This window comes from Pterocles gutturalis, unplaced genomic scaffold, assembly GCF_000699245.1.
Source record: "Pterocles gutturalis isolate BGI_N339 unplaced genomic scaffold, ASM69924v1 scaffold15987, whole genome shotgun sequence".
In the NCBI taxonomy this organism is placed as follows: Eukaryota; Metazoa; Chordata; class Aves; order Pterocliformes; family Pteroclidae; genus Pterocles; species Pterocles gutturalis.
This window is the reverse complement of record NW_010113077.1, coordinates 8,362-32,543: the sequence shown is the minus strand read 5'-3', so window position 1 is coordinate 32,543 and position 24,182 is coordinate 8,362. Positions and strand designations below refer to the sequence as shown.

The following is a 24,182-nucleotide window of genomic DNA, read 5'->3' as shown; positions in this document are numbered from 1 at the left end:
AGGAGCCATCTCTGTAGTCCCTCACCCTGCTACCAAAACGCTGCCACACAAACCCAATACACGTGCCCTTGATGCCCATTGTAAAATGGGGAGTCTGTTCTCTAATCCAAGCACCTCTCTGCTCTGAAAAAGCCGCTGGACGGATGCTGCTTTCTCACTTCATAGATCTGGTCCTTGTACTTGTCTGGTATCTTGGTTATTAAAAATCACCTGGGGGTGTCAGACTGAGCACTTGGAGCAGACAAATGAAGGAGGAGTGAGCTGGAGTATCTTTCCTGCCCATGTGTTGCTTGAGCTTGATTGCTATGTTCTTGGTATGGTCAATCAGTAACACCTTACGCAAGCCCACTGGGAGCCTACTGATGGTCTCTGAAGGCATTATTTGGAATAACCGAAGATAATTGTATAACTAGGGGGTAATTAACTTCCAGGAATTAAGGAATCAAGCTTAGGCTGTACTACTCCTATGGGTGAGTCTGTAAGGCTGGGAGTTAAAGAAATCTACTTTTCTCTAATTGTTTGAGCATGTGACTTTGAAACCTTTGATACCTGGGGAATGTGAGGCTGCTTCAAATCATATCGATGTATTTCCAGGCAATTCTTTAATAGCAGGTAAGGGAGGAGGGCTTGAATATGGTTCTAACCCAGTCCATTTATGTTTCAGGTAACCCTGTCACAGTGGGAATGAGCATCCATATCTCCAGCATTGACCAGATCTCTGAAGTCAACATGGTAAGTCTGGAAAGGGAAAAAAAAAACTAATAAACTGTTCTTCCATTTTCTGGTTGAAATCTCCTTCCAAGACAATGGCTTCGTGGAGCCACCTGAGATCTCAGGGTACACTTCTGAAAAATAGAGTAGTCAAAGCCCTGCTTCCTTCAATGCCTACTACAGATCTTCCCTGCAGCTGGGAAGTTGTTGGAGGAAGAGTGACATTTGTCTGGTATTGACAAAGTACTTTTTGTTCTGCTTTGGACAGAGAATTATGAGGGGTGATGGGAACTCTGATTTAAGATAGAATTCTTCCTCACTAAGACATTCAAGGATGATTTTTCCACATATAGTGTGATGAAAAATAAAATCTAACACTTAACTGGGCTGTAGGAAATGAGGGTTTTTCCCAAAATTTCTTGCTCAGCATATTGGTTTCAGTCTGAGCCTTTTTCCTTCCACCTGCTGAGTGGCCAGTGTCACTGGGACTGCTCATCAGTTGTCCCCACAGCCTCAGCCCAGCTCCAGGCTGAAAGAATCCTGAACTCACTGAAATAACACTTGCAAGACAGGACTTGCATGTGGGATCTCTGTGTTACACACCTACCCCTGCTGGTGGTACTTGTGATGTGTCTGGACATGCTGAAAGACTGTAGTTCACTTCCTAACGTGGGGTAAAATCTCGTAGGGTTAATGAGTGTCTAAACTGACACAGTGAGGTAGCCCTGGTGTTACCTGTGAACATGTGGACAGAGGATCTCTGCTGGCATCTCTGGAGCTAGTGGTATCTTGTCCAAAATAGGTTCTCATCCCTTATCCTTCTGTGCTGGTTGCATAGCTGCCTCTCCAAGCCATTAATTCTTATGTGAATTGTATTTTTCGGTTGACACAAAGGCAGTGGTGTCTTTACAGTCAGCCTTTGCCTGCCAAGTTGAAAAACAGTCAGTGTCTCTTCATGCTTGCTGGTGGTAATTTCACATTTATTCAGAGATCTGTACTGGAAAGGGAAGCATCTAACGGAGATTTGATTTTGGGTGGCATTGATAGACTGGAGCTTTTCATACCACTGAGAAGAAAAAAATTATCTGCTCAGATAGCAATGGTTTGGGGTGAAATTTATTATTTATTTTGGTCATGTTTGGGTACATATCCAGGCCTGTGCTATCTGTCTTTTCAAAGCCCTTAGCACCCAGCAGAAGACATGGATTGCACTAATCTGCCTTCCTGCCTCCTGCCCAGAGGCTTTTCCTCCAAACTCCTCTCCTTCCTAAGAGGCTGAGTGGAGTGGAAAGGTTGGTGGGGACCTCCTGGCAGCAGCTGTCCTGTTCCTCAGTTCCTGACCCATGCAGGAGAATCCTAGGCAGGACAGTTTAGAGCTCTTGCTGTTTAACTCAGTTAAAACCTTTGTCTCCCAATGCTCCTGTCCTATTTATCTGTTTCTGGACTCTCCTGCCCTGTTTCTCTGGCCACCAGCTATTCTGCTGTTGCATTGTAGGGAGGAGGGGAGGCAAGACAATCTGACTAGTTACTTTGGTTTCCAAACTGCTTGAAAATTCTGAATGTGTATGTTGATATGACCCAGGGTGAAGGGCCAACTATGAACCTCCAGGTTCTCATATGGAACAGTTTCTTTTCCAGACTCTCTGCTATCATCCCACCATTACCGTAATTCTCTGCATGGCATGTTACACCTCAGTCTAGTAACAGTGACATTGGACAGTGTGTACAATCAGAAATTCAGTCACAAACCTATGTCCCCATTGCATTGGATAGCTGTGCTTGAGGTGAGGCTCAACTTGTAAAAGCCAGATGGCTTAACCTAGTTCCGTCTATCTTGCCTGTCAGGGCAGAGCTCAACTTTGAGTCATCTCCTCCCCCAGTCTCAACTTGGACCTGAATTTTCCTACGTGGTGAACCAGCTGTCACATTCCTTGCTAGAGCCAGTATGAACAATCTGGGGTCTGGGTCTGTAGCTTAAGACCTCAGCTTGCACAAACATAACTGGGAGCGAGTGAGGGGTTTGGTTCTCAGCCTACCTGTGACAACTGCCCTGATCTTCCTCTGTAGACCTGAGAAGACAGCTGAGCACTGCAGAGGCTGCTTCAGGATGAACCTCCTGCTGGAGATGTGTCCATGGGCTTTAAAGGCTGATCAAGTGCTTTGTCATACACTTTTTGTGAGCAGCTGTGGCCAGGCATGCTGTGTTCCAGGCTAGGGGCCATTCTCAGCAACCCTTTCCAACCCTTGCCCTGTGAATATGGTGCTCTCCCCTCTCCAGGGCACACCTGCTTCCCTCTGCTGCAGGATGGCTGAGGAAAATGTATATGCTCAGGGCTGGGGAGGAGCAGCAACAATAATTTCTCTGTGGGGTGCATGGGAGAGCGGGTTTCCTGGCATGGACCTTCATTCCCATGTTGCTCTGGATCTTGCACAATTTGGGTAGCACTGTTGATGAACAGTGAGTGTTTTGATGGTTGTGGCATGGCTGCAATCAGGCTGGGCACCAGGCACTCTCCATGCCGTGCTCCTGTTGAAGGCATGTCACTGCTGGGCTTTCGATTATGCCTCCTGGCTCTTTGTTCAACTTGACAAGCATAATGTCTGCTCATCCTTCCTACATATGCTGGGGGAGGGGAGGGTTGGGAACAGGGGACAAAGTGACTGCATGTGACAACCTACTCAGGATCAAGATCTGTAAGCACCATGGTAAGGCAGCTTCAAAAAAGGGTTAAAAAATCAGAAACATTTTAAAGAAGAAACATTTAGGGACCAGAAGAGTTCTCATGTGATGTAAGTTTCCATGCTGAAGGGATTTTATGTGCATCATTCTTCTGTGTGACAGATGCCCCAGGGAAAGGGCTGTGTCTTACCCCTGCTTTGGACATGGATACTGGCAAGAAAAACAGGGCATTTTTTGGCATCATGTGTGATTGGGAAAGGGACTGTGAAATGAATAAATTAAAGGCACACAAGTGAAGCTGGGTTGTCATGGCAACCAAATAGCTTCTATTGTTCCACAAGGAGTGTTATTACTTATTGCCCCTTGTAGGATAATTAATTAATCCTCAGACATCCTTTCGGGAACAATGGCCCTGGTGCTGGAGCTGGGCAGGCTGAGGGGAGCCCCCAGCTCTCCCATGCCTTTCCCTGGGACTCCTGGTGTCTGCTGGCTGCGTGGTGGCAGGGAACAAGTGCTGTCAGTGACCAGCCATTGCATGATTCAAAAAGTTGTTTTCCACAAGAGTCCATCTGGATGTGGCACTGTGGAGGAATACAGCTCCACCCATGATCTCAGGGGCCTTCACTCCCATGGGAACTGTATTCCCAAAATGTTGATGTGGTGACATTTCAGTCCTGAAGGATACAGGGCTCTCTGCAAAGGCAACACAATTATGTCTTTATGCTGGAAGTTCCCAGACACTCTGATATGCAGAATGCTTTGCAGCTGCCTGTACATGCTGTGTGTTTCCTGGTGCCTTGCTATACAAAGTCTATGCATCTCCGTTTCCTTGAGGGCCATGCCCAGATATTGTGCCATTTTACAGCTCAGAAGATGGAGTCATGCCAGGGTGCAGGACGTTCATAGGTACAGTGCTGTCTTTGTAATGATCTCCCAATTATGAGGGACCAAAACTACAGTCCTTATTTAAAAAAAAATGGCACCTTCTTGTTCATTGCAGCTGCTGTCTGTGTGTGGTCAACCGTATTTTCAAGCTCACTTGCTAGAATAATGCTTTATTACTGTGTACTCCTCTTAGCCCTGCTAAGCAACGCTGAGCTGTAGCCTTTGTTCTTGTCAGTGATTAGAAGGATTATTTGCTGAGCCAAGATCAGTGACATCAATTGAAATGCCTGGAAAAGGATGCCAGGGTCCAGGCCAAATAGGTATTGGAGAGGGCACATCTGACTGGCAGACCCTCTAGGAAGCGCTGATCCATGAAGATGAAACGCCTAGCTGGAGTCTTCATATCCTGTATGAATTTGTAAGTCGGGGATTTAAAGGCAGGCTGAAAGGAGGAACATCTTCATAATGATGGCCAGTAGCTCAGATGATCTGCAAAGAATGGAAGGATGATGTTTTCTTGTTCTTAAAGGAAATGGGCTAGATAAGTTATCTGGTAAATTCTGTTTTGCTATATGTAGTTGAATTTCAGTAAGCATGGAACAACATGCAGGTGTTTATAGGTGCTTGTATAGTAGTAACTTGGACAGTGCTATGTTCAGACCTCTTAGTGTGGTCCTCAAGTTACTGGGGAGTCTAGCAGTCCTTCTGACCCAGGAGAATGAAGAGCACTGGGAGCCTGGAGTTCAAGTCACTGTGCAGCTGAAGCAGCGTGCAGGTTTCTGTCCTGGTGGTACATGGCCTGAATGCTGCCCAAAGTCACTACCGGCTTAATGATCTGGTTCAACTAACCTGCTCTGGTGGATCCAGTTCTGATGGTAACCAGTACCAATGACTTCAGAAGGAGTTGGAAGTCTTCCCCTACTTCTGCATGTCCTTTCAACAGACAGCTGAGGACTGGTCTGTTCAGGGTATACTGCGCTTGCTGCATGGTGGGACTAGAGGCTGATACTTCCAACTGCAGCCTTCTCTCTCTCGAGGTAATCTTTGGGGACATATTTTTCTAGTACCAGACAGTTCAGACTCTCTTCAAGCATTAATGAACTATTTCAATAAGAACAACAGCCAGAGGTTTTGTATGCATTTGAAATAAGAGATGGTTACCCTTTATAACGCTTCAATTTTCCTGCCCTATGATCTGTGCAGTCCTAAACCTGCTCCCTCCTGTGTATCTGCACACTGTACACAGATTGAAGCATCCAGCCGTTACAGTTGTGATTTCTTTGTGGCTCCTATAATTTATTCATCCCAAGATGCTCTCCTACATCTGCAATAACATTGTTTCAGTTTGTTATAGCACTAGCTTTAAAATTTTATAAACCTCGTGACAAGTTGAAAAGTTATAAGAGGATTGTTGTAGAAGGCTATTGTAGGAAACAAGGCTTTCAAATAGAAATGTTTGCAGGAATAGATGTGTTCAAGGAACAATGCCTGTGGGATTGGCAATACTTTTTGCTGGGGTCAGCCTGCAGTGAAGATAGGTTAGAGGTTTGGTGCAGGATGCTTGGCAAAGCTGACCTTGATGCTTTGCTTCATTGCCTCCTGCTCCCTACTCCAGTATCACCTGTTGCCACACTGCTGTCTTGTCAGAGCGACTGTGCTGGTTCTCTTGGGGGTTATGGAACGAAGCATTGTGTCTGCTACTTCCCAACTTCCCAAAGCTTGCTTGAAACACAAGCTGACTTGTTTGGCGAAGAAGTTTTCCCTGTTCATGAGAGATGTAAAGCATTTCCCAAGACAACGACGAGCTGCAAGGGGTTTAGATTGGTTTTTAACCCAAAAGAATGCAGATCAGGTGTGTGTAAGGGTGTTCTTGACCAGGACAGTTCATCTTACAACTTGTAATGCCATCATCAGTGAGGCATCGCTCTTTTCACTACACCAATTTTTCAAGGCATGCTTGAAATAGCCTTTGTAGTGGAATCTTTCCTGATCAGGCTTTGCAGTTCTGGTTTCACTGGAATATGAATATGCACTGACTAGTTGAATCTCAATTTCAGTGTAACCCATGCACTGTAATATATGTGCTTGACCCTGCTGTATGCTGGGTGTAGTTGGTGAAAGAAGGCAGTGTGGATGGCTAGGCTCCATACAAGCGGCTTTCTTTGGTACAAAGCAGGGCAGCCTCTTAGGCTGGGCATTCTCCTGGTCAGAACTCTTGACCTTTGGCCCTTTCAGGAAAGAGGAAGGGAAAGGCATGATCTGATGCATGGTGTCCAGTCCATTCTCAAACTGTTCTGACAGTCAAGTTGTGTACGCAAAACCCTGGTTTCCTTGGGACTGATGCAGGTTTGGCAGTAGTCTTTGAGGACCCTCAGCAGACCCTCTGTATGCCTCCAGTAACAGAAACAAATTTGCTGCAATATGCCCCTGAAAAAGGGTTTCCATTGGTGTAGATGTCTTGAGCTTTAAAATCCAAGATTTTTAGGAAGAGGTTTCTGCTGTCATATTCTACCTTATACTACCATGTATTCTCTTCAAATATATGAACATTTTTCTTATTCTTAGCTGAAAGTGTTCTGTTTTGTTGCCATCTCTTTTCAATGGAGAAATGATATACAGATATTTCCCAGCAAGTCTATTCCATGTCCCTGGATATCCAAATGTTTTAAAAAAGCAAAGGTTAAAGCACTTAAATCCTGCAGTCAGTGGTTTGTGGAGTTATATGCTATGAGATACAGGTAGGACATGACACTCCAGTGCTGTAAACATTTCATGTAACCTAGGATATCTCCAGCCCTGTGACACTGTGGTATCTAAACTGGGAGTGTGTGTGTACATTACATCTTGGTATTTAAGGCTGCTGAATATTGAAGACTGACAAAATATGGTAAAACTAAGAGGAAGCTTTGATGCTGAGCTAATGATGGTGTGCTGTAATGGTACTGCAGGGGCTGTAGTCCTGTTGGATTGCTGTAGGCTCCTGGGATGGTAGTGTTGCAGGTAGCAGAGGATGCTGTGGTGCTGGAGAAGGGCCAGATCCTACCAGTGTGGCATGGTAAGAATGGCACAACTCTGACTTAGGGCGAGATATCCCCAGGCTCTGTGCTGGCATGGGCTGGTAGGGGTTATGTGTTTTTTTCACGTGCAAGAAGCTTCTGTGTGCTGTGATTTAAACCAAGCTATTGCAAATGTGCAGCTGAGAGGGAAGGTTTCTTCAGAGCTGGCAAGTGTCTGCACTGTCCTCTGCCGATGATTGCCTCAGTACAACTTAGGTCAGGCAGCTATTGTAATTTCAAGCCCTGATGTACTGGGCTGCAGTGCATCAGATGGCTGTTTGCTTGGGAAATCAAACAGTGGCAGTTCTGTACATGTGAAACTGCATTTTCGTGAAGAGCAGAGTTACCATGGGATGCAAAGGGCAGTCCTGCATGCTGCCATCAGTTACATATAGTCACAGTGGTGGCCTTCTTGCATGTCTGCTTCTCCAGCAGTAGGAAGTAGCTTGTGCATAAACACACAGGCACTTGGCTAGCTGAAGGAAAGCAACAGCATCTTGACGCTTTCTCCTTCTGCTAGAGGGATATTTGGAGAAATAAAAGATGGTTGCAGCAAGGTGGAGAATAACCTCCAGACCACTCTAGACATAGCAGCTTTGAGCTGGTCCCTTTTGCAGGCAGGAGGTACAACCGCCTGCTCTGTGGCTTATCTAGATAGATGGTAAGAGTAGAAACCTTCTGAACATCTTTGCAACAAAGGGGATGTCACGGACCCATCTTATCTGCTATTGCTGGATTTGTGGTTACTTTGTCTGTCCTTGCAGTGGTGACATCCTGTGAATGCTGAGGCTCAGGATGACTTTCACCTGCACTGATACAGTCTAAAAAGTCGAGAATCATATGTGGACATCTGCTCACACCATATTATGCTTTTCTTCAACAGAAGTCCCACTGATTGTGCTGAAAGATCACTTGGACTAAGGTAGTACATGAGGACAAGTAAAACATCTGGCCTCAAGAGTGCTCTGCAGTGTGATGGTATGGGGGAGTGGATGCTCAAATTTAAACAAGCAGTGATCCCCTTTCTGCCCAAAAGACAGGGATGGTCCTTCCACAGGAGGGTAGGGTTCTTGCATAAAGCAGTCAAGAATAAAGCAAACTTGTGAAAGGGGCCTGGAGTACTCCCCATTCATTGGTTCTGAAATTGGTTGCAAAGAGATTGTCCCAGCTTAAAAACAAGAAAATAGGTCAGTGTGACTCATATGTCAATATTTACTGCATTTACGGCAACTTGTAGAAGGGAAAAATCTTATCTGTCTTCCATAATATTTCACAGATTATCACATTCCCATGACAAAATTCTCCCTATGCCCTTGGTCCTGGTGTTGCTTGACTGTAGAGACAGCCCAGTAAATTCGCTACATGTTGTTGAAACAAGTTGCTAAGTAACAACCCAAAGATCACCATACAGTCTCTTCAAATGCACAAAGCACCAGCAATTCCTTCTCAGACAGAGTGCGTGTGTAGCAGAGAGCAGCCTGGTGAAGCAACAGTCCTGCCAGGTCACTGCCACTGTACTGCCTGGAGGTGCCTTCATGGGAGAAGGGACAGCTTTACCACTTCCCCTATAGAAAGGGGTCTTCTATGCTTGTGCTAAAGGGCTCTGATGTTTTGAACATTAATGATGTCTTTGAATTAAATATTTTTGTTGGATGAATTGCATGATTTTGCCATGTACATAGAGCAGTAGATGGTGAACTGTGAAAACCTTGCTGAAACAAGCTCTCAGTTGAAAGAAGACTGTGAACCGCTGGACTAGAGAATGACTCTTTACCCCTGAGGCTTTCTATTCTACCATGCTGCTTTCTTCCTAGGGATCTTGTAGCATTCACATGATATCTTAATGGAAGTGTTTGCAGGAACTATGTCTGCATAAGTGGAAATTCTTGGTTATGGAAAAGCTGCTGGGTAGACTGGCTGATTCCTAGCCTAGACCTTAGGTTTTGCAGCATGAATAAAATGTGGTGGCAATGCTTGTTGCAAATGATTCCCCCCGTGCATCTTTCCATGATGCTGTTATCCCTAAGGAACAGCTCTACAAGTCCTCCAGTATCACAAGTTCAAGCCTCAGGAGGGCTGAGTCAACCCTGCTCCAGTACTGAGAAACAGAGTTCACATGTTTTGCTCACTAGGCGATTTCCCAAATGAGAACATTTCTGTGCTCTCACTGAAGAGGCTAAGTTCACTCTGCATTTCGTAGGCAACTCCACCCCACGGCAGGAGAGAAGTCATGTTGGAGAGGATGAGAGTCCATGGCTATGTAGTTTGCAGCATGCTTTCAGCTGAACGGTGCTATGTATTGCAGTGCTCCATCTGTTCCTGTATCAGCCAAGTTATCTTTAGATCTGAACATGTCAGTGTTGTATGGTGGTGGTATGAACCACTTCATCTTGCACCCCAGCATTCCTGTAGTAGTTAGAATTCATACCGCAGAAAACTTTGCCCAGGATAAAAATGTCTTCTTTTTTTTCCTGCTTAAGTTTTTATTCTTATTTTCACACAGGCAGAACTCCCCCAGCCTTTATACATATTTTTAATATATATATTAAAAAGCTGTCTGTATTTGAGAGCAATGTTCCAAACTGCCACCTGTTTCAATAGCAATGCTGCAGCAGTAGAGAGGATATCTATCTATTTAGCAGAATGCTAAAGTATCTTCCTACAAGTGAAAACTTCATCTGATTTGATTGAAAACCAAATTAGATCTTGAGAATCTGACCTTCTGACATCCTGTCATATATACGTTTAAAGCATTTAGCAACAGAGATTGTATGTGCGCAAGTGTGCCAGCACCTCAATATAGAACCTATATCCAAATGCAAGAGCATGCGTGCCATGTTGCTATTTGAATATGTAAATAAATGGCACTATATATAGTTCTATATGTTACGTACATGTTAAGTGAAGGTGGCAGATATGACAGCTGAATAGCTGTGCTGTTTCTGAATGCTGGTAGAGGCACCCTGCATGCTCTCTAGATCTCTCATGCGTACTTCTACCCCTCTCAGCCTTTCTGCTATCACATTTTTCAGGCCTCTGGAGAAGATCGTGTGTGGGGACAGGAGTTATTAATATTCTGAGTCTGTTCTGAGTTGCTAGGCTACAGAGAAAAATGAACATTCAAGGATCTGCTGAGCTGTTTGGAGATCCAGAAAGGTCCTCTAGTCAGACAAAAGGGATCATTTTGGGGAAGGAGGGTGTGCATGCGTGTGGGATGAAATGTGGACAGTCCTTGTTGCCCTGACACAAGTGGAGTCTCAGGCTGGCTCCAGCCAGAAAAATGGCAGAGGAGAAACTAAAAGGCAAGATCCACTGGCCCCTTCCATGTCACTGCTTGCAAGGTGCGCCCAGCTGGCCTCCCACTGCCTGTGTCAGGGTGCAGTGGGTCACCAGGCTGGAGTAAGCCCTCTTATACATCCTTTGCCCCCTCTTCGCAGCGTGCACTGAGCTCCCATTTGAGGCTCTAGTGAAGAGGGAAACAAACCCAAAACATACTCACTGTTTACAGATTGGATCTCATCTCCCTTTTCCACTGCAGCAACCTGCTACCACAGTATCTCCTTTAAGTTCAGTGTGACTGCAGGGAAAAGCAACCTGTGGCTTGCATCTCTCTGTCTGCTTTGATGCATTCCTAGGTCACGGATACACAAAATATTGACCCTTTTATGCATCAAGAGTTTGCAGCTAAGGTTCAAGGGGACTTGAGGTTTTACAATACACAAGCTCCTGTCTGAGCTCATTTTCCTGTGTCCCAGTCTAGTTCCTGAACAGAAACCATCTTCCTTTTCAGCTGTTCCCCCATAAATGAGTGTCAGGTATTTAGCTGTACAGACTGTGGGCCATCAGACCTACCGGGTGCCTTGTGTTCCACTCTTCTGGAAGGATGGCTTTGCCCTGTGCTCCTGTTCCTGTCTGCAAGATTTCTGTTCCCTCTCAATATTACAGGCTGTATCAGAACCCTCAGAAAAATTAAACAGTGCCTTTGGGTATTTTTATTATCTGGATACTTTATTTACCGAGCTCACATGGGCTCCCTGCCAATAACTTTCAGCCAGCTCTGCAAATAGAGCTCCTTGGCTCCAAGACTATTGGTCCTGGTACTGCAGAGAGCACTCACTCAGCACGGACGGAGACTGCAGCTTGTTCTCTGCCATCCAGTTGGCCATGAAGTCAAAGTCTGCTTGCTTGTGGACCTCCACAGCCTGCTGAAATTTCCTTTTTCTTCATGCATCCCGTAATAAACTTGACTTGTCAGCAGAATCAGGAGTGTTTTACAGAGTTGCATTTTGAATGCTGTTGTCAGTCCATCAGGTTTATGAACCTGCAGCCAAGATTCGGGTTGCTAAAGTGGAAGAATGATAGTATAGGCCATATTCTGTGCACTACTGCTGGTGTCAGCCTGGACTGGTTCCCTTGGCTTCACCCTGGCATCACCAAGGGCAGACTAACCCATGAATGGAGGCAGAGGTAGACTAAATCCGTGATGATACACTGTCTGGTCGGTACCCTTGACAGTAGAAATTCTTTCCTAGAACAGATCACTTGATACTCCTGCACTTTTTTTGGTTGTCCCAGTGTGTCTATACAGTGCTCTGTTCACACCACAGCTGAGACAGTTGATTGCTAGCCCTTTTATCGAACGATAACTCAGTCTTACTGAGTTTGTCAACTTAGGGGTCACAGTTATGGCTGTGCAGAATATTCATATGTAGAAGCAGTCACCCTAGATATAGAACTGTGTCTTTGTGTGCATGAGTTTTAGGGGTTTCAAGTGCCATAGTTTGCATCCAGTTTGCTTGGGCTTGTTGACAAGTAGACCTTGTTTTTCAAACCACAAGGCTGCCATCCTCTACCCTTGGAAGACCACCCTTGACCTAATTGAACCAACCCTATTGCCAGAAATACATTCTACTCTTCTGCATTTCACCATCTTATCTGCTTACTCCCTGTTACCCTCCATACATGATCAAACTTTGCTTTCTATAGGAAATACACACCATTTTAACCTTTTGGTCAAGCCAATCTGTGCCAGCCTAGTTGAAGTAATTGTTCCACCCAGAATATGTTAGTTGTCTTACATAGTTTAAGGGATTTGTTTGCCTCTGGCTGCCTCCTGGGAAATAACATCTTTGTGTCAGTTTTTGGAACTTGGAATATCAGCCTTCCTTCTCTAGAGGTAAAACAGTCTCTTTAAAGCACTGTGTGCCTTGATATTGTTGCAGAGAGTCTCATGGTTTCAGTGCTCAGAGCTGTATGTACAGCATTTTATTCTGCCATGTAAAGTAGTAATATTGCTTTATTCTTAACATGATTCCCTACCTATTGAGCCCCAAACTGCATTGGTGGTCTTGGCTGCCACAAGGAATTACAAACTCTATTTATTTTTTTTTTTCCTAAAGAGAAAAAGTATATGTCTGTTCATTACACACTTAGCACTTACCTGGAGATGTAGGGATCCCATACTGCAGCATAGAGGCAAGTTAGCATCAGTGTCTTATTTTTACAGAAAAGAGAAAATGAGCCATAGGTGAAAGTGCCCTGTCTCTAATGCCAGAATTAGCATTGAGTGAGCTGAAATTAATATCCAGAGATGTTTTCTAGAGTACTTAATTCCAATGGGCTACTAAATGCCTTAATGGCTTTAATTCCGTATTCCTCCAGCCTTTTTTCCTCCTGATCTCTACTACTCAGTGTCTATGTGGAGAGCTGCAGAACGTCTCCTACTTGGGGCAGAGTCTGACTGGATCGGTGTCCAGTAAAACTCTTGGCGAGGTGAAGAGTATGTTTCATTTAAATATGAAAAAGTAGAGAGAAGTAAAGAGTTTGGGGAATGTTTTGGAGAAATTACATTTTTCTGTTACCAGGTTGCTCCTGCTAGAAAGCATACTGAGTTTTAACCACTTGAAGTGAGCATCTCTCAGCAAGCAAGAGGTAAGAAAGTCACTACAAGGTGAAAATTCTCTGAGAGCCCATGCAGAGTCTGTGAAGTCCCTTTGAAAACATTTAGGGAGCATTGCTGATCTTCCAGCATCACCATTCCGTTGGCATAATCCAGTTTTCTTCTGCCATCCTCCTGAGGACTTTAGAAGCTGGTATCTTCACTAGTCACCATTGAAATATCTCACTCAAATTTAATTTACTCTAACAGGATAGTTGCATATTTAATTAAATGCAAATTAATTATTTAAAACATTCTTGAATTTTAATGGCTATATATTAGATATGTTGTATGTGTATGCAGGAAGGTACTGGCAACACATGCTGTAAGGTTGTAAGGGTAGTGCTGGGAAAGTACAAAAATATTAGTTAGGAACTGGGTGGAAGTGCAGAGGAGGAGAGGTAGGATACAGGCACCAGCACTGTCCTGTGGCTTGTAGGTGTGCAGAAGGCAGTTGTGTAGCGTACTAGATTAGTGCAGGCAGTGGAAGGTAAAGATGGCTTTTCTGAAAGCACCATGTTTTTCTGTCATGGGTCAGCCGAAGCCTATGGCAGCATAATCTGCTTTAAATTACCAAGTACTTCAAACCAGAAAGCTTGTAATATAAGCCTGCCCTCGAAATGCCTTTCCCAGCTGTGCAATGCGTGATTGTAACACTTCTCTGAGACTCCACAGAGATAGTGCATTAATGCTTGTGTGTCTTACACTGTGGTAATGGGTGACCTTGTGCCTACCCTGAGAGAGGTTAAGAGAATCAACAGAAGGGGCTAAGTTAAGATCTTGCCTTAAGTAAATATAGTAAGAGAGAGAACGGATTTCAGAAGGCCTGATGAAGCCATTTGGAGACATCTGATGCACTAGCAGAACACAGATGTAAGCAATAAGCCTTTAAGGATCTCCAGGAGGGGGAAGAACCCATGTTACCTGCAATGTCTGGGACCCGTATCATTCCTGGGGCGGACTTCACTTGGGAAAACATACACCGTACTTCTCATGGAGGGGGTGTCAGCTTGCTGCCCTCCCTGCACTATCTCAAGCCAGTCACCCCTCTAACTTGCCATTTTATTGGAAGAAATTACTCAGCTGGGGACTAGCTGTGTGAGCTCCCTCCTTGTTTGAGTGAGCCCCTTACTTATTTTTAGCTCTTCTGGTACTATAATGAGTCCTTACCAGTTCCCAGCCCATCTATCAGTGAGAAGATAGTGTAAGCACCATCTCTTTGACTTTCTGCCTGAAAACTGGGCAAATTCATGCATCGCTTTTCTGAACTTAATGTATGGCCTTGCTTCTCTGGCCTTAGTTGGTTCTCTGGACCAAGTCTGTCCTTCTGCACTGGTTTGGCGTGGGAATATAGGAAACTATATAATATAGGAATATAGGAAACAAAAGTGAGTTTGACAATTTCTCATTAAGTGGCTCCTCTCTGGTAAAGACAGTTTCTCAAGTTATGATGAGGTTTGGAGTGGAAGCTAGCTGGTGATGAAACAGGAAGGTCAAACAATCCTGCTTTTTGGGGTTGACTGGGCTCCGGGTTTTCATGGGGAACCGAGTGAGGAGACCAGACCAGCAGAAATGGCATGCAATAGCTCACAGATTTTATAGTTTAAGAATAGAAACTGCCTGGCATTGTTTTCCAAGAGCTTGCCTGAGGAAGATGTCATGCTGCAGGTGGTGATTTTGGGATTGCTGCCTGTAACACTGAACAAGATTACTGTTTTGCATGTGCTCATAGAGCAGCTGATATTCATCCCTGTGCTCATCAGTTCTGGCTTTCTCCTCTTGACCTCTGCTTCCAGCATGACTGGGGCTGTTAAGCAGGTGACATATGGTGCTGCCTCCTGCTCAGATAGGGCATTGATATACAGGCGCAGAAGTCTGAAAGCCTTGTCATGGGCAGATCAATGCCCTTCTGACTTAGGACCCAGCTAGGTGTGTCCTCTGTCTTACACCTGCAGGACCATCATCAATCCAGGTGCTGCAAGGATAGGGCATGGCAGGAGAGAAATAGGGCAACAAAGTAACACTTTACTTGCACACCCCTAGTTGTTGAGGATATAGCTGGTATCTGTCCCAGTTTCTGGACATGCATTCAGCAATTAAACACATGCAAATTACTACAAAAGTAGATCAGATTAGTGAGGGGAACATCTCCATGCAAAGTACTTTTCAGGTCCTAAAGAAAACGAGTTCAAGAGCATAAAGACCTGCGTCACAGAAGGGCATAAAAAATATCCTGGAAGCCAACATATTCCTGTCCTCTTGCATTACTGGCAGAGAGATTGCAGGTGGAAGGTTCTCTTCCTGATCCCCAAGTCCGTGCTGGCATTTGTTTATTCAAAAATAGGGGAGGTAGAAAGAGATTGTGGCTTTCTCACCTGCTAAGCTGAAATGTAGGAGAAGGGCAGTATCTAAAATAGTTGTCAATTTACATATAGCAGTTGTCATACAGAACTTCAGACTTGTAAACTGGGCACTGGCTTGCACCAAAAGAGAAATTAAAAGCAGCGTTTTGGCAGAAGACTCTCCCCATGAAAAGTACAGTAAGTACAAGAGCTGCTGCCTCCTGCCCTAAGCAAAGGTAAGAGTCTGAACAGACTTTATGCTATCTTAGGGATGGAAAGACTACTATCAGGTATTTACTTATGTCAGATTAACTGGTGCTTGTTAAGGTCTGGTATCCTTTGATTTATCTGCGTGGAAATGGACAATCCTTTATGAGGGGAAAACTGGTTTTCTTAAACGAGCTTGCTAAGGAAGAACCACATCTATCTTGCTCTGCCCTTCATGTACTCTCCTGTACATTTTACACTGCTCCAATTCTTTGCAACTGATTGCAGGCGCATCCTGTCTCCTCCCCTTAATAATTCCTCTTACTTCCCCTACCCCCTCCTTAAAATGAAACATACTTGAGGATTACTTTGTCCTTTAATTTGTCTCCCAAGAATGATGGGAACAGGAGTTGGTGTTTAATCATCAAAGAAGTTGAAGCCAACAAACTGTTCATTAGTCTCTGGCAGTGGCAGCTTGGTTTTCACTAAGTCAGATGTTCCATTTTTCTCCCTCTTTCTGGAGCATCTTGGCTTTCCTAATGTTCTTTTGTGATCTTGGACAAGGAGACCGTATATCATTTGCTTATATGATGAAGGACATTTATTTGGTCACTTGTCCAAAAGGAGGTGCTTTATCAAAGTAGGGCTGCAGGGGAAATGGGGGAAAAAAAGTCAAGTAGCACAGCTAATGCTAGAGGCAAGTTGCAAAACCTCCTTTATCCCTCATGCCCAAAGTCATGCAGCAGCAGAAGAGCAGTGTGCACTCTCCCCTGCAGAAAATTTATTGCTTCCAGTACCTTACAAGTGCTTGGTGAAACACAACCTCCACCAGCAGCCTGGAATAGTGACCTTCACTTTCAAAGCCCCTCCAAAAGGTATCTGAGTCATTTGTCATCCACAAAAATGGACTAGCCACAGGAGATATCCATGTTGCCAGAAATACTGTACTCTGAGGAAAGATTTGACCCTTTCATGTACATTATTCCTTCCATTTCTAATCCTAGCTTCTGAGTCTAGTGTAGCTCTCACTTCTGCCTCTGGACAAGTTTAGTACTGGAGACTCTCTAGGTCACAACTCAAAGGAAAATGACCTAACCCAACCTGCCAATGGTCCGCATCTCCCAGGAGCTGTGCTGAGGGTTTATGAAACAGCCTGCCCGGGAGGGATGCTTCTGGTGACCTTCTGTTGGAAGATGGAGCTTCTGCCTTGCAGCAGGAGGCTCTATGTCCTTGGGCTATTCTTTCCTGTTAGTCCCTTCCTTTTATGAATTGGACTGCATTTTCCACATTAATGCCTAGACCTTCTAAAATACTGTCTAGCTCCTGACTCCATGCTTTTGTAACAGCAAATTCCACAGGCTCTGTGGAAAGTTATTTCCATTACCTTGCCTTCTGTCTGTTCTTGTGCAACAACCCATTGCAGTGTGTCAGATACTGTCATCATATAGGTCTGTTCGTGTTTAACCCATGCAACAGTTCTCCCCCTCCTTGCTGCTTCCCGCCTCTATCAGAGCCTTTCTACTACTTTTCAAATTGCATGTAGTTGTGTTCTGCTCAGTAACCCTTAAAAGGGGGTGGGACCCTGTAAGCTTGAGTAGCCTGTGGTTATGATTATTTACTGACAATGTAAGCACTGGAGGAAACCAGAAAAGAGTAAGACTGATTTGTACTTGTTTTAAAGCGATGTAAATACAGTGAGGAGCTAAACTGTGGAACTCACTATCACAAGATTGCAAATGCCAAAGGCTGAATATTCTAAGAGATAAGACAAACTCTCAGAACAGAAATTGAGTATCTTCAATTAAGAAGATACCAGCTCTAGCTCAGGAGATCCTTGGGCCTCAAATAGCTTGAGAATTAAGTATCACAACAGAGACCCTGTTTTGCTTATATTCCTCCCTCTTCTTCTCTTTACTGTTACTGAAGACAGTATACCAATGTAGAAAGACTTTTGGCCTGACACAGTACAACTGTGTCTCCAAAATCAGCACAAGCACACTTGTAAGAATACCACTTGGGATGTATACAATGTTTGTTTTCTGCATGTTGACATGAGACTGTGCAGAAGGGCAGCTCTTTCTGGGGAAGAGGAACCCTTAACTTTGGATCCCTTCTGTCACTGCAGTGAGCAGAAAGGTATACATGATGCTATCTTCCAAAGGGGCATCCTTGACCCTAGGGACTCTAACAGTGTGTCACTGCATGCAGAGGAGTGCCTTAGGTGGTTTTCCAGTTAATGACTGCTCTCTGCAGAGTGCTGTCCTTTTTACTGAGGTGCCTTAACTAGTCCTGCTCTACCCCTCACTGTTCTTTGATCTGTAGACAAGGAAGTTCAGGTTCCTACCCTGAACCGACTCCCTGAATTGTTGTGGCCGTTGGTGGTCTGTGTACATCCTTGCACACTGCTCAATGTGCCTGGCTGACACACAAGCAACTGGCCACGTGGCTGTGTCCTGGCCTGGACTGTGGTGGCTTCAGATAGTATCTGTTACCCTGAAACGCTCCAGCTTCCTCCTGCCCTCTGGTTTGTCAGTGCTTCAGTGACAACCAACCTGTGCCAGAAGTGACCCTTTCTCCTGTATTAGTTGCCTTTCCTGGACCCACATATCCTCTCGCTGACTTGGCGTCCTTAAACTTTGCCTTCCTCTGCACAAATGGCTTTGTTCCCAATAGGCTCAGATCTGGCATCCTCCTCCTGGGACTCTTCTGTTCCAAGAAGTAGCTTTGGTCTCCTGTGGTAGTGGGCTCATTTCTGCTCCCAGACTGCACAGAGCCGGCACAAGTGGGGAAAGGTCCCGGGTGAGTCCAGGTTTGCTTTCTAAGGATAGGTGAGCATTGCACTCCCAAAGTGGCTCTGTGAGATAGAGGTGAAGGGGCTCATATGGTAGATGCTAATACAGGTGTTTGAAATTTGAGCCAGTGGAAATTCGTTCTTGAATTCATACTAATTCTGCCAGCTTATATCCCTTCTTGCTGTGCCCTGGCTGCTCTTCCCTTAGACTTATCTACCCTGTCCTCTGAGAAACTGGGGAATCCCTGTGCATGCTAGACTGAATTTGTTGCCTCTAGGGTTCTGTGGGAAATTCCTTCTTCCATCAATGCCCCTCTCATGTCAACATTTCACCCTTCAGTCCTCTCTTGGTTTGGGGTCTCTGCTGAGTTTCAGGAAAGGCTGTAATTATCAGTCTCCTTCTCTTCTCTGGAGATGGATGCTAGTGACCCTGTCCTGAGTAGCTGGCAGGATGCACTGTCCCTAAGTGAGCTCCTTATCCTTCTCTGGGGTTTTTGCAGGCCTCTAAGTGAGCTGTCCTCCATCCTCGCAGGGAGGCACCTCTGCAACACAAGTGCCTCCAGGCTCCATGTGTTGCTCTCACCTCTGTTTTGTGTGTGTCACATGCAGCAAGAAGTAGGAGAAAGAGAGCAAAGCCTTTGCAAAACCTGGGAGCGGGGGAGGCAAAGGGAGCTGGGACTGACAGCTCACAAGGCGCAGCTCATCAGAGCAGACTGAATGGAGGCATGTGGAGGGGGGGCTCCCAGAGGGATGGTCATGCTCAGCAGCTTTGCACAGGCGCAGGTGCCATCTCGGCTTCATGAGGGGCTGATGGGGAGTGTAGCACCGAGTGCGGTCCTGCGTGCAGCTGGGCCATGAGGTCTGCCTTGCAAGGCAGGGAGGGCAGCAGGGAGTACTGCAGTAAATACAAGGGCTGGAAGCAGTATTGGAGCTGTGCAGCTTGTGAGCTACGGGGTACCAGACTTCTGGGACAAACCAAAGGATCTGGCCACCGCTGGTCTAGCAGAGATGGAGGACAGAGGAACAGCTTGTTTTGAAACACACAAGCTCTTTTGGCACAAGGGGCACGTGATTTGTAGGTCAGTGAGACTCAGCAGGGCTCATTGAGGTCTGAAATAGGCTTTCCCTGTGCCAGCGCTGTTCACTACAGTGTTCCAGCTTCCTGCAGTGGGATGTTGGTCAGGGCAGGTACAGGCTGACATGGCCAGTTTAGCTACAGTAGCAAAGCCTAGCTAGAGAAAGTTTGCAGGTATATTTGGAAAGCTTTCTTTTCCTGAGGATGGAAAACAGAGGGTGGAGGCATGTACCTGCTGGTCATGTCCACCCTTCAGAAGCCTCCTTTCCCCTGCCCCAGCCTTTGTTTTTCAAAAACGGAAATCTAAGTTCACACTGAAAAGTTTCCAAACATTTTGCAGTGCAACCTGCGCAGAGCTTCTGATAAGGAGTGATATCTCCCTTCCTCCACACTTGCCTCTCCTCCCCCCAGTAGCTACCAGATGAAGCAGGAGGTTGCACAGGGTGGCCTGGCATGTGCATGCTCCCTCCAGCACGGGTCCTGCCTTTTCTCCTTGATGTAGTAGGTGTACCTGGCAGGGTGAGAGACAAATGGAAAGTCATGTTTGCCTGTACTGCCCACTTGCTCACCCAGCAGCAGTAGCGGAGAAAGCTGCTTACTGGGTACGTTGCACAGAGAAAGCCCCATTGCTTATCCCTAGCAGAGGTGGCAGGGAAATTCAGCTGCGTTGTCCCACTAAAGTGCTTCAGTGGTGAGCTGGAAGGAAGAGCTGGTAGGGTGCATGAGCTCCAGGTGTGTTTGGTTTTGAAGCTCTTCACTGAGCCTGGTAAACGGGCCAACTTTCTATCTGTTGGTGACGCTGGGAAACCCAGCTTGTGGTATAGTTCTGGCATCAGTTATCTTGTGAATGTCACTGGTTACCGGGAGGTTTAGGAAAGCCTTGTATTAGCCTGGTGACAGATAAAACCCTACAACAAAGGGCTTGTCGTTCAAGATTTGGAGGAGAATCAGGTTCATTACTTCTGATTCCTGAACTTATGAACCACTACATGCATTGGCTCCATCTGGCCATTCTGCTTCTGCAGAAAGATGTCACCCTTGGTCATTATTTTATCTGCCTCTGAAAGGAAGGCTATGATTAAGATCTCATCAGCTCCGGAGCCTGGCCAGGTGGTGGTGCTAGGGTGTCACATGGGTACTTACAATTATCTGACCAGGCTAGGGGGTATAAAGGAGAAGGCAAGCTCACTACTTTCTCTCCTGAGCAGTAGTCCCTCTCACTTGCTGTATTGGGACATATCAGTGCTGCCTCCAGCCCCCTGGTCTGTGCCCTGCCATCTTCCAGGGGCCTGGAGGCAGAGCATCCCTCTTCCCCATAGCCCAGTGCTGTACCCATCAGTGTGTCAGCAGCACCTGTCCTCCCAGGGAGGACTGACCTCTGTGGGATGGACACTTGTTCTGTGCTTTTCTGCCCAGAAATCCTGCCCGCTGTTCAACAATGTGATGGGGTAGGGAGAGCAGGAGAACGAGGCATGGAGCACAGGAATCAACAGAGAGGGGGGCTGAGGGAAACTTCAGGCACTAGATGAACCATGATTATCAAGTGCTCCAGACCTTCATGACACTGCCTAAAGAAATCTGTCATGCCAAGAAACCCAGGAAGATTGTAGCACAGAAGGATCTCTGTACCTGAAGAACATCGTCAGCCTGATGGCTAGGGTGTCGGCTTTTATTTCTGCACCCTTCTGAGTTTGTTCTCATCAATCCTGGAAACACAGATGTGTTTAGAAGGTGTATCTCTTAGGTGCTAACAACTGTTCACTTTGTAAGTAGCTTGCCCTTTTTGACTTCTGGAGATCAGTGCCACCTCTTGCTACTTGAAGGTTGGCAGGAGCCTGCAATGACAAGAAGGTGGCCTGGTTAGGGGTGAGGTGTTGTAGGGCTCTGTCAAAGATTAGGAAAATGCGGATCAGTGAAGCAGCTTGCCAAGATGTGCGGGTGGAGTTCTCAAAGGGGGAGAATGGAAATGATGCCTCTGTAGCCGAGTTTCCCACAGGCAGGGGAAGAGGCTGTTACCAAGGAGGTTAAGAGGCTCCAGGAACTCAGGTGCTCTGCTCCTCTGTGCTCTCACTGCAATGCAGGACCAAACACCCTGGGAAGGGTATCAGGAGAACATTTTCCTTTGCAAGGTCTTCACCAAAATGAAAATGTTTGTGCCCCTGAGAGACGGACTGTGAGTCTTCTGAGGAAGGAGTTTAGCAGTCCTTTAAAAAGCAAAGCAAAACAGTTTCTTGGCCAGAAAGCTGTCACTGTGTTTTTGTTCTTTTCAATATAACACAGAAAGTGACAGATATAGCTTTTGTATTCATTCTACACCACAGATTTACTCTGTGACCTTTCGGATATGCATGTGGGTCTAGATTTGTGAATCATAGTTATATACCCAAAAGCTGGCATACCCATAATGTGAGATTATTTGAGCTTGTTTTCCGAGGTGCTAATCAAACCTGGCTTCGAGTGAAGTCAGTGGGAGAAGATAGGCAGGCAGGATGCCACTGTGCTCAGCCCAGATGTTAGTGCATGATCAAGCTCTTCACCAGCTGCTTGCACAGAGATGGAATTTGCAGAGCAGAAACAACTGCCATGCAAATCTGTGTGGTCAGGAGGGTTCCTGAGGCACTGTAGGTATCTGCTTGGAAAAAGACAATGCATCTCTTGCCCCACCTGTTCTAGATCATTTGCATACATTTGCAAGAATGCTTTTTATTTAAGTACTTGTGAAAAATCACTGACTTCTGTAAGGCCACTGTCAGCAAGACTTGGGCCCACTACCTAGTCAATATTCTGTTATTTTAATGCTAGCTCTCTTACCCCCCAAAATCTTGGCTCCTAGCCTAGTTAGGACCTTTTGTGAGAATGTTTTCTGTCATTGGTGTGTACAAGACCCCTTCCTGTACTACTTGTTTACCTGAGAATAAATAATTGTTGTTTTACTATGGTGTCACAATACTGTGTCTCTGAACAAGCTGATCTGAGGCCTCTGAGTCTCCCCTGGATGTCCTGTTACCGTCCAGCAACTAGTATGGTTTCTGCAGAGCTCCAGCCATGGTCCACCAAACAGCTCTCCCTGCCCTCTATAAAATTCTTGTCTCAGCAGCAGTTTTAAGTGTCAATTTTTTACTATTGATCAGGAAAGGAGCAGGAGATATGTATGGCATTGTGCTAGTTGGGGATGGTTAAGGAACTGCCTCTTTACCAGTGGATCATGCTCCACTGGTGACAGATTTCCTCCACAGATGTCCCTTCCTGAGAGTTGCAATGAATGCCCAACTTAGCTCATATAACATGGCAAGTGTTAATAGCCTGTCATGGCTGGCCTGGGTTGACTTTGAAACCTTGGCCTCGAGGTGAGATTCACCATGTACCCTTGGGAATGTCCTGAGTTTCTGCTCAAAATAAAATCGACTTTTACCAACTGTGTGGTAACAAGCAGTGGCTGAGCATGACTGCATTGTGTCCAGGCACTTTTACATGACTTAACTGGCAGATCAGTCCTTGAAGTCTTTTGCACAGTGTAGCCCACTTTTGGTTGACATCCTTTAGTGCTATCATAGTTGTACTACTACTAGTTTTGCAGCCAAACTCTAAGCAGGATGGGACAACATGAGTGCGATAAAAGTTTTTTTTTGTTTGAGTCATGTAACATTGTTTCATCCCCTACAAAACTCAGGCTTGTTTCTGTTTTCCCGGAATAAAGTACTACGTCCCCAGTTGGTGGAGGTGTGGACAAAAACGTTTGAGTGTCAAGGAATTTGGAGACCCACCAAAGGTCTTGGCTGTGGCAGTAGTGAAGGGACTGAGTTACATTCCCTACCCTGGAGCCAGGCTGATGTTCGCATATTTCTCTCCCAGGACTACACCATCACCATGTACTTCCAGCAGAGCTGGAGGGACAAACGCCTGGCATATAACGACCTTCCTCTCAACCTGACCCTGGACAACCGGGTGGCTGACCAGTTGTGGCTGCCTGACACCTATTTCCTGAATGACAAGAAGTCCTTTCTGCATGGGGTGACAGTGAAAAATCGCATGATTCGGCTCCATCCTGATGGAACTGTCCTGTATGGCTTGAGGTAAGTCTAATGGGAATCTTTGCTGGTTGCAGTTGAGAATGACATCTCATCGAAACTTCCCCCATTTCCGAGATATTCTGGTAAGGCAAGGACCCAAAAGCCCAAAAGATACTCAAGTGTTGCACAGTATTAACTGTCTGTTTGTTCTCCAAGCTGGAAATTGTTGCTTCCTTCAGGCCTCTAAAGTTTGCTGTGCTGCTATAGACAAATGTTGGAGATGGGAATAGTCTGCTCTGAGTGTTTCTAGTCACTGTCATTCATGTTGCATAACACTTCAATTTGAAACACTCATTTTCAGTTGCTTATAATTTTCTGCAAGTTTGGCCTATGGAGATGAGACTTTGGTGCTTTCATATCTAAAGCTGAATCATAGAATAGTTTGGGTTGGAAGGGACCTTAAAGATCATCTAGTTCCACGCCCTCT

At 45.5% G+C, this 24,182-nt stretch overlaps 1 protein-coding gene across 1 annotated transcript; it reads left to right on the top strand.

Moving 5' to 3' along the window:
- Positions 1-664: 664 nt before the first annotated feature.
- On the top strand, positions 665-23,758 carry LOC104462399 (gamma-aminobutyric acid receptor subunit beta-4-like; the record flags this gene model as incomplete). Its single annotated transcript, XM_010074321.1, has 2 exons — positions 665-732; positions 23,538-23,758. Coding segments are annotated over 2 exons (289 nt in total), but the record flags the coding sequence as incomplete, so codon positions are not given.
- Between the last annotated feature and the right edge of the window lie 424 nt (positions 23,759-24,182).